Raw genomic sequence first — 11,003 nt, forward strand, 5'->3', positions numbered from 1 at the left:
TACACCCAAACAAGAATTGATCTACACCCGAGCGTCTGCTACAAATTCCAGGTAATTAATCACAACTAATACATTGAATCGACAAATTCAGGTAAACGTGTTACTTTCACAGTAATGTTCAGCAATTTTTCAACTACACAATGCTATACAAATTACTGAAAGAAATTTCATACTAATCCTATGTAAATCAAACCTCAGGGACTTCGTTAGATTCTGACTCATAATCCACTTCGCCTGCATTCAGATGACAATCTGAGGTTGAATGATCCATTATCTTCAAAACGAGATCAAACTTTGATTTCGAAAAACAACAAATCAAAAATAGAAAACGAAGATGGAGTTGCAGAGAGAGACAAAGGTAACCTAAACGAAGAAGATGCTAGTGAGAAAAGGAGAAGAAAAGAACAATGGAGAAGAAGGAGGGTAAACGCGGGAGAAGAAGAAGAACGAAATCTCAAAATAACGAAAACGAAAAGGGAAAGAAATATTTTAAATCTGGTAGTTAGATATACGCGCGATATTATATAGCGCGTGTAATCAACGTACCTGAAGCAGCGCGTATTTTGATCTTATTGTTTAATGAACTTGTATGGCATACAAGCCATTAGGGCTTGTATGCAGAGCTTTTCCGTTTTTTATTTAACAGATTAAAGACTAATTTGTTGCGGATCAAAGCTCCGTTTAAGAGTCGCTGACTAATAAATTATTGCATATACAAAATAAGATTCGAATCCCAACACTTGCTTAAGCAGATTAAACTAACCATTAAATCAATCTAAATTGGTCCCAATAAATTTATGAGTATAATATTGATGCACTAACAGTACAAAATATTTTATACAATCGTACAATTATATTCGTATTTTTATGACAATTCACACGATCAATATAAAATATAATTATTTTTATTGATGTGACATTATGTAATTAAATACAAGTATAAAATTTATTTACAGATTTACCCTATATAAGTGCATCTTAAATTCTAAATTCATTTAGGCACTGCCATGTCTAGTATTAGCACTTCAGGAATAATTAATTGAATTTAGTAGATTAATTTATTAATAATAAAAGTGGTGACTCGTTAACATTTTCTTATAATGAATGCCTTTTTTAAAATTTTCACGTTACTAATTTTTAATGAAAACCTAGCATCACATTTTAGTATATTATTTGAGAGATGGTATATAGATTCTAAATTTTTTTCATATGTATTAATGACTTATTATAGACACTTGTTAAAAGATTTCTTTTAATTTTTGAAAATTAATAAATAGAAATAAGATGTGGACAAATCTACTTAAAATGTACTAAACTACTAACCTATCCCCACAATGTGAAAAAAAGAATGCAACCTAAAACGTAGTTTGAGGCAAACTATATGGTTAGTTAGGTTGGAACAAAAGATCATAATGAAACAATGTGCTTGCCCATGGTTTTATTTCTTTGATTCCAAAATTACAATGGGTTTGATAGGAAATGATGCATGAAAATTAGGTTGTGGGGCATAATCTCAAATCCACGTTTCACTTTTTGGTTGCTGAAATTAAAAGATGAAGAAAAGAAAAAGGCAAATTTTATGGTGCCTATAATTTTGGTGTCAAAATTATCAAATTTATCTTTTATGATAAATTTTAAATATTAAAAAATTATTTATTTTTATATTTTTTAATTTAAATATTAATTTTTATTTTTTTTAGTAAGTTAAGCAAATATAAATACACACCGTAGAATGCACCAAAGAAAAATGTGTTTGTTTTCTTTGGTAGGTAGGTGAAGGATAGCAAGCTATTTATTGTGAGCATGTATCTTTTTAAAGAAAAAAGGTAGTTGGGAAAATTTTGTTACTAACAAAGTATACGAGTGAGTGTGTGAGTGTCTATTATGATGTGTATATACTAACCTATTTTGAGGGATTGCGAGTTTAATTAGAGTACTATAAAGTCTTTAATTTCTTCCTAAACGGAAGTCGCATTTATGGTATACGACTTTGTCCTACTTTATACAAATTTTAATAATCATTGTCCTTTTGCTTACTTGTTGGTTGATTATTGTTCTCTTTAAACAAAGTAATGATTTTTGACTTTTTGTTCTAATGTAGTTATTTTAAACTAGAAAATGATGGGAACTAAGGTTGTAAGATGTACTTTTTTTTTTTTTCTTAGAATTTAATTGATATATCGTCAGTGTAAAACAATTTTATACGTGTATTCAATTACGTAAAATCATATCATTAAAGATAACTACAATTTTTATTGATGGCGTGAATAGTCATCCAAAAGAACGAATGTAATTACACAACTGTGTAAAATATTTTATATTACCAGTGCATCAAAATTAAACTTTAATGTTTTTTAAGTAAAAATATAATATTAATCTAAGAAAAGGAGATATTCCCATAAAATATTTTCACATGAAAACAACATTGTGAATTGTTAGATGATTCAGTTAAATGAGAATGGATTCTTTCAAAATTTTTTTAATTGAGGGGATAAAGTGTAATTTTTAACCTTTCAATATTTTTTCTTAGTTTTACTTATAAAATGTATAGTGAGAAATCACACTTTACCTCCTCAAGTAAGAAAAAAATTAAGAGAATCTCATCTTCAGTCAAACATATCAAACTATCTAACGATTTACCATTAAATTCTAGAAAAAAAAGGGATAAGTTTAAAATTTGAAAACATGAATAGAGATATTTTTAAACTCAAATTATTATTTGAAACAAAATGAAGACAATATTAAGAAACACCTGGTAAATTTTTTTTTAAAAAAAAAAATCATTTTATATGATACATAATGTCATTAACTATATGCTCAAATACTTATGTATAATTTAATTAGAGCACAATGGTTGGAATTGATATGTCAATTATTTTCAATAAACACTACTAATTCCATTTTCTGTTTGAGAAGTAAGTTGTTAAATTTTTATTTTGTACAAAATGATAAAAATTAAAAATCTGGATCAGAATACATTGTCACAAAGCATATGCTTTATGATAGGTGCATTTACCATTTAAGATATTATTTGACAATTTTTTTTTCCAATGATAACAGTCTCTATCTTAGTAAAAAAAAAATTTGTTAACCCAATAATTTTGTATCATAATTGAACCCTTATTATCATGAATAAAATACAATTCACAAAGTACACTTGGCAACCTTTTTCCCTATGCATTTTTGCAATTTTCAAGATATATATATATTTTTTACCAAAGATATGAAGACTCGAACCCGCAACCTCTTAGATGAGTACGGAGAGATTATGCCATTTGAACTATTACTCATTGGCAGATATAAATATATAATTGCATTTGGTACAATGTTGACTTTTTATACACCTATAAGCTGTGTACCACAGGACAATGCATTAAATCTTAATTTTACGCAATTAACTTACATGACATCTCAATTTCAATTTACTAATATAACACATGATTGAATAAAAGTGTAAATTGTTTTACACCATCAATATTAATAAGCAAAATTAAATTCCTAATTCTAACTAGACATGCAAGCATGACTTTCTCATCTCTGATCACATTTGCATTTGAATATATGAATAAAACTTTTGGCTATGATTTATTTAACACAACTTTACACTAATTGTACTTCTCAAAATCAATCACCCTGCAAATGGAACCTAATAGAAAATTGAACCCACACAGAACAATAACCATCTCAAAAAGTGATTAAAAAAAGACAAAAGGACTGTTATTTCTGGATGCAGATGAAGTTATGCTGACCTCTTCAACACGTGGACGTGGACGCGGACGTAGTGATGAACTATCCTGTTCAAAATCGATGGCTGCTTCAACAATCTGGAAATCAATCGCAACCACTCATTTCATGAAAACCTTTGCAGTTTTGCAGTAAGTTATGCTTAAATGAGAGTAGATCATCATAGTTTGACTCCATGGCTATCAAGGTGACCGCTGAGCCGTAGCAACTTCACAGTTCCATCCCCACCACACGAGAGGAAACCTTGCGAAACAACTTGTATATCCGTAACAGCAGCCTGTGATTTTTCAAGCTATCAGTTTAATGCATGAACTTTTAGGTCTCCAATGAATTACTAGTTCCCTAAAACTAACATATTGTTACAAAGCTAATTAACTAACGATTATTCTTGTTAAGAAAAAGACCCAAGAGTTAAAATGAGGATGTTAGAATGCTCTTAACACTTGTTTTAAAACGATATAAATATAATAATGAAGGGAACCCTTGGAGCAACGGTTGAATTGTCTCCGTGTGATCTCAAAGTCACAGGTTCAAGCTGTGGAAACATCTACTGATGTAATTATCAGGTTAGGTTGCGTATATAAGGCTTTGTTGTTGTTGTTATGAAAGTCATTGGTACAAAGTTACAAACACCAAATGAATTTTTCTTATAGGGTAAAACTCCAATCTCATCCCCGAAAAACACACTCAAAACAGTATCTTTCATCCCCACGCCAAAACAAACTTGTCCAGTAAGAAAATGGCAAGGGACAAGACTATAGTTTTATTCATATTTTTAACATGTAAATGTAAACAAATTACCCGAACAACACCACCAAATCCACGGGAACTCGGCTGCACGAAGGTGTGCTTATCATGTATCCTGGACCAATGATGTACTAACTTTGTGTTCTGAGCATCCCAGAGTTTGACATCTCCATCTGTGCCTCCAGTTAGAAACAAACTTGTATTCGGGATGGTAACGACTTTTGTAACAGTCCCTATGATCATAAAATTTAATAAGAAACAGCCCTATAAAGAATAAACCAAGCTGAGAGTTAATAATAAACTTTATCTTTACCTGAGTGAGCCTTTGGAATATACCAAAGCATACCATCTGTTTTCTGGTCCTTATCATGAGTCGAAGACGCAGTAGGGCTATGCCCCATAGTATCAATACGCCTGTGCCTTTTCGTCTTTCCAGTCGCTATATAGCGGAAGTCGTGGAGACCAACATCACCACCTTTACCACCAGTCACGATAATTGGGGAAACAGAACCGCCGCCTACATGGCTATCGAAAACAGAAAGGGAGTGCGCACCACCTTCACAATACAAAAGATTAGGTTAGTAACATGAAAATATGAGGAACAAACCATCGTTTTTAAGGAAAAACATCATATAAACCTTAGAATTATTCACCCTTTACAAAATTTATGTATGAACATTCATTAGTACATATATTTAGGGTAAGACCTTCATGACATAGAATCGAAGCACGGGAAGTTGTTGGTGGAGCTAAAGTGTCCCATATAACCACATTAACAGCATTAGAGCTATACCCAGCTACAGCTATAATTGATCCACTTGAAGACAAGTAGGCGACATCCCTGAAATCAAATATAGAATAGTTTTTGCAATTATGAAGAGTAATCGAGAAACAGGCGATGAGCGAAAAATTCAAACTTGTTGAATTCCACCATACACATTAATCAAAACCTAAACTCACTATGTAATTGGCTTGATAGATATTCTAAATCAACAGTAAAAGCACAACCAAAGTCAACAGTAACTAAATATGTAACTGAAAAACAAACTACATACGACGCATGACCGCTAAAGCAGAGTGATGATTCTGTTGGATGAACATTGCTCCTTCCTCCTACCTCCAATTGCCACGTACAGACAGTTCCATCTAATGCAGCACTAGCGAACCGATGTCCGAAGTGATCAAACTTCAAAGCTGATATTGATGCAAGGGCATAAGGTGGAGGTACATTGGCGGCGGGTAGCACTCCATATGTAGCCATAGCTTTGTTCTTATTGAACTGTATACATAATAATGCTCCTCATTAGATATAAACTTGAAATATTGACTGAAACAGACAATTAACTTTATATTTTTATGATAGAATTATTTAGATTACAAAAGAAGTCGAAAGTCCGAGAAAATGAAGAGTCCCATACAGTATATAACACCTGGAAGGGGGAATTATACATAGAGGAAAGATGACAAAGACGAGGAAAAATTAAGCTAAGAGAAGTATCTCCTACCCAATTATCTTCCCAAAATTTAAAACAAGAACATCACCTACCTTCAAAGAAAGCATCGGTTTAAAAGCATTAAAAAAAGGACTTTCCAGAGGCTCGAATGAGTAGCATGTGCAAAACATACAATTAATTAATACTTAGAAGAATCTAAATAGAATGACAAGAAGTTCAAATCTTATCTTCAGTTTTCAAATAAAATAATTAAGAGAGGGGGACCTATTTTTGAAAGAATCTAGTGGGCTAGTCCTACAAACTGTTGCCTCACATTACAGCTTCCTTCCAAGTGACAAAGAATTGCGTGAATATATGTACATGATGCTAGAATTGTAACATGCCATTAAGATACCATATGATAAGAAGAGAGAAAGCCATCACTACACTTGATTCTATACAAATACAAGTGCATTCAGATATATCTATCATGTATGTATAACAATTAACAAGATAATAATTTCTTACCTCCCACAAATAAATGTGTGTATTGCTTGAGCCAACCAAGAAGAAAGGTCTCATCGGATGACTAGACAAAGCCTTCGTAGTTACGTTCTCCATAGTCGCAGGTGGATCAACAACATCTTCAAAATCTTGTTGAATTCCCCAACCTAATCCATAGGCACCAATACCAGCAAAACCTTTAACTCCTAATGCTCCACCACCAGTAAAGTCTTTGCTAGGCCAAACTGAAGAACCTACGCCAACAGTTGCTCCACCGAGCCCAAGGTGTGCGCCTTTGTTGTTGCCAAGACCAACACCAGGCGAAACACATGTAGGAGCAGGAGTAGATTCCGAACCTGCCCACCCATCTTGTGGCCAATCAGCCTTGGCCCACAAGAAGTCTGATGACTTATCACTTGAAGGCATCCCATCTTCCATACGGAAGAATACTATACCCTGAGTTAGATGAAAAGAAATAAACCAATTTATAATCTTCCAGACATCTTCGACTATTGGATTAAAATATTCCTAGAATGTCAATCTGAATGTAGTGAAATTCATAACAAAGCCGTCAAAGAAGATAACCAAGCACATTTGTTAATTTGAAACTACCAAGCATCCATAGCTTCAGAATAACAAAAAATGAACAGTACAAACCTTCCGGTTGCTAGCAACTGCAGCTTCCTGTTGATCAGTAGAGTTTATACACAATGCCTGTTCAAATGTAGAATCGGTGTCGTTATTATACACATATGGGTTTGGAAAATTGAAATGTTCCTACTAGATATATCTTTCTGGTTGGAACTTGTCGAAGCATTGCCACTTTGGAACATTCCTTTAACAGGAGATTGAACTTCAGGAGTTTGTAATGGAATGCCAAGTTTAGATTCTTTATCACGCATGTCATCAGTTTTATGTTGCCCTGTCAGAAGTATATGCATGTCGTTCCATCCTTTAGTAGGCACATGATCCAAATAATTTGACCAATTGAGTTTTTCCTGAGCAAAGCATTCCGATATTAATTTTTGATCGGCACAGTGGTCCCACAGTAACTGATGAACTGAACATTCATCTTTCCCATTCACCAGTTCCAAGATGTCCAGGTTTTGTTTTTGACTGGATTCTGATTGACGTGGTTGTTTCAGCCATTCAAGAGTCATCACAGTCGAATTATTCTCCAATTTCTGCCACAAATATTCTGCAAGTTGCTTGACATGGTAAGAAGAAATGTGGGTAACTGTTGTTGTCAGTAAATCACATAAGCTAAACGAGAGTAATCGAATCTGTTCAGGCAAGCTGATGCTATCGGAATCAACACTTAAGAGCGTGAACTCCCTATGAGCAAAATTTCTGTGGAAAGAACCTGAACTGTTACCATCTTCAAGTTTATCAAGAACCAAATTTAAATTAGATATCATAAATCTAGACATATGTCGCCACAAGCAGATCCCTAGAATCTTCCATCTTTCATCTTCTGGAATTGAATGCTTTGTGTCATCAACTTTTCCATCTTCTGTACATTCAGAGACTTGGAGGTTTTGTACATTTGTTGTGAATGAATTTCGAGTCAACAACTCTGCAAATTTGGGAAAACGGTTCTTCAGATTCACCATATCAGCCTCATAATGATTACAACCATTAGCATTTGCAGTCAAGAATGGTTCCACCATAAATAAAAGTGCTCCTGAGTTTCTTTGAAGCCAAGCTAAGGAAAACTGTAAAAAGTACTCAAATAAATCAAGGATATCTAGATGTTCTTTGACATGATCTATGCTGATGGACCGCAATTCGATCTTGAAAATGGCTCTTAAATACCATAATGAAATCAGAACACCTCCAAAGTGAGACTTCGAAGCATCAGAAAACATAGATCGACTCTCCGTAGATGCAACTTTCTCAATAGAAGTAGAACTTTGTTCAGAATATCCCATGCTGCAGGCAGAAATGAATCTTGAGTAGAAAAAGGAGATTTCTTCTACAGTCTTAAAGAAGGGTTTAACCTGACAGCGATATAAACTGAAAGCATCAGACACATCACTCTTCTTTTGAGATAGTTCTCCTCGAGCGCATCCATCGGCGATATCATACCCAATGTACAATAATCCATGATGGCATAGAAAGAGTAAAATCTGCAGAACAAATGGAAATTTAAATAAGAGTTATGTCTAGGAAGTATACTGCTGAATATGAATATGTGAAAAAAAATGGAAAAAGATAGAATCGCCATTTAAGTAGCTGAACAGTATACCTTACTGATAAGAGACCTAGGAGGCAACAAAAACCTCCGTTCATATAGAGAAATCCCTGTGCATAACTTTTGCTTAAAACTTTCAACTGATTTCTCATATTGTATCATACATTCATCATCATAAGAAGCTTCCCCAACAGGTTCAGTGAAAGTCTCAAGCCAACTTGGATGCTCTCTTATCAATTTCAGTAAGTAGCGTAGTGCCAAATTCAATTTCTTATGGAACTCCAGATGAACAGACACATCGGAGGACAACCAGTTAGAAGATTTTCTTGGCAAAGGCTTTAATGGACTGGAAAGCACATTATGGCTGACATTCAAATCGCTCCCTTGATCTGCTGTCCCATGCATGCTCATTGAAGATGAGAAACATTCCAATGCCTCAACCTTGAAATGGAAAGACGAGAATATAACCGGGTTCGATAAAGAGAGCTTGCAACACATTCAACAAATCATTGAAGTAATAACATATAAACTTGGACTATATGCTTGTACTTCCAAGCATATCCACTTTGTTTAGTACGACTAGAAGAGTCAAATAATTGAATAATATGTAAAATAAACTTACAACATTGCCACATCGTTTTAGGGAAGTAACTGTCATCAAAGTAGCCCATCTTAAAAGAATTGCTGAATTTTGCTCCCCGACAGCATTCCTGAGGCTATTCTTTGTTGCTAACATATGGCAAAAAGTACCAACACTTGGATCCAGAAAAGGACCACAATTGGACATGACAGTGGACTCCTGAGCCACCAGAGTTATTGAAAACTCTAGCATTCTATGAAAAGATTGATAATAATTACCCATTTCCCACTGCGAATGAAGGAAAGCAGATTATAGTTAGAATCATATACAGAGAGAAGCCATTAGAGGAAAAGCATAACAATCTTTATGGACAAATGAATGCAAGTATTTGGGCACCTCCAGAAGGCTTGCAAGCCAGTAGTCTCCCTTTTCAATTGCAGAAGGAAGTATATACTTTGTTATTAAGTGACGCTCCAATGGTCCACCATGGCCCTCAACAAGGCGACAAATAACTAGTGCAAGTTGTTCATCCCCAAGGTTCTTAGCACAAATATTTACAGCAGAAGAATGATCACCTCCGAGCAAAAAAAACGAGATAGCTAATTCCACCTGATGCTTTCCCAACAACACATATGCATTTTTCAAAGCAGCAGCTTTATTTTTCTCATCCTGTAAATCGACTGATTATGATTACTCAAATAACAAATGCCATAAGCATGCTAAGACAATGTATGTAAGGAGTAATTCTGACACATCAATACACTCCATATTAAAAACAACTCAAATTGTTGTGTGTACATAACTCGACCAGTCTGATCCGTAGTTGATTTTTCACATTAATAAACTACTAAAATTTTTCATTCGGGCTATAATTTTTTGTACAAAACAGAATACCTGAAAATTACGCGAAAGAAAGGCCACTAAAGGCTTGTCTTTCTCATCCTTACTGAGTTTGAAAAGGCCAGCCAAAACTTGAATTCGGTTTAGTGCAATATATAGCAGTGCACAATCCCTAGGATTCTTGTTTTTCAAATATTGAGCTCTTGCCAATTTCTCCATCTAAAAATTAAGAATAAATAAAGCATCAAACCTACTTGAATTGGAAAAATAATCATGAACAATCAGATATTCTGATTTCTGAAAGGCAACAATCAACAGATGACAAGGACATAAAGGAAGAATTAAACAACGATCATTGAAATGAAAGCTCTCCATCCGCATACTGGTTTTACAAAGATGAGTAAATATATTTATTTTCTAGGAGTGAACACAATCCAAATTGACTTTGTAAAATCGTCTATCAGAAAAAAATAATAAATAAAGATTATGAAATCAAATTAAATGGTTAGAAAAATAATACTTTTTTAAATTAAATGACCAAGTTTAATTTATTACACTGCACAGCTGCAAAATAGCAAATTTCCATTCAAATAATGGAATAAATAAATAAAAGGATTTTATAAATTTCAAAGCCAAATAATAATAATAAATGCATTAAATTAAATAACAGTCTCCAAAATTAATGCATCAAATAAGTAGGAATCGTGTAAAAAATCAAAGAGAAAAGAGCAACTAAACATTTTGAAATATAACATAATGCTATAGCTATACTTTGAAGAGAAACTAAGATATATTTTCGTTCCACCTTTTTTTCTTTTTCTTTTCTTTTTTCATGAGCATAAAACCCTAAAATACCAGTGTGGAATTTAATTTTCTTTTTCCTATGAGATGCAGTCATAGCATTTCGAATGCTAAACACTGAAGATCACAGTATTCAAGATTTCTTTCATGTTAGTTTCAC

The 11,003-nt window shown here is 33.5% G+C and overlaps 1 protein-coding gene across 1 annotated transcript in view; it reads right to left on the reverse strand.

Moving 5' to 3' along the window:
- Positions 3,400 to 11,003, reverse strand: part of LOC107623750 — a 13,108-nt gene continuing 5,504 nt past the window's right edge. Inside the window, 12 exon segments of the mRNA XM_021115236.1 lie at positions 3,400 to 4,021; positions 4,546 to 4,724; positions 4,805 to 5,047; positions 5,199 to 5,332; positions 5,547 to 5,770; positions 6,453 to 6,884; positions 7,086 to 7,181; positions 7,184 to 8,557; positions 8,677 to 9,063; positions 9,245 to 9,490; positions 9,599 to 9,871; positions 10,097 to 10,292. Of these exon segments, the coding sequence (XP_020970895.1) occupies positions 3,905 to 4,021; positions 4,546 to 4,724; positions 4,805 to 5,047; positions 5,199 to 5,332; positions 5,547 to 5,770; positions 6,453 to 6,884; positions 7,086 to 7,181; positions 7,184 to 8,557; positions 8,677 to 9,063; positions 9,245 to 9,490; positions 9,599 to 9,871; positions 10,097 to 10,292 (3,901 nt within the window). The 3' untranslated portion in view covers positions 3,400 to 3,904.

The sequence above is a fragment of the Arachis ipaensis genome, chromosome B02 (assembly GCF_000816755.2).
Source record: "Arachis ipaensis cultivar K30076 chromosome B02, Araip1.1, whole genome shotgun sequence".
NCBI classification, from domain to species: Eukaryota; Viridiplantae; Streptophyta; class Magnoliopsida; order Fabales; family Fabaceae; genus Arachis; species Arachis ipaensis.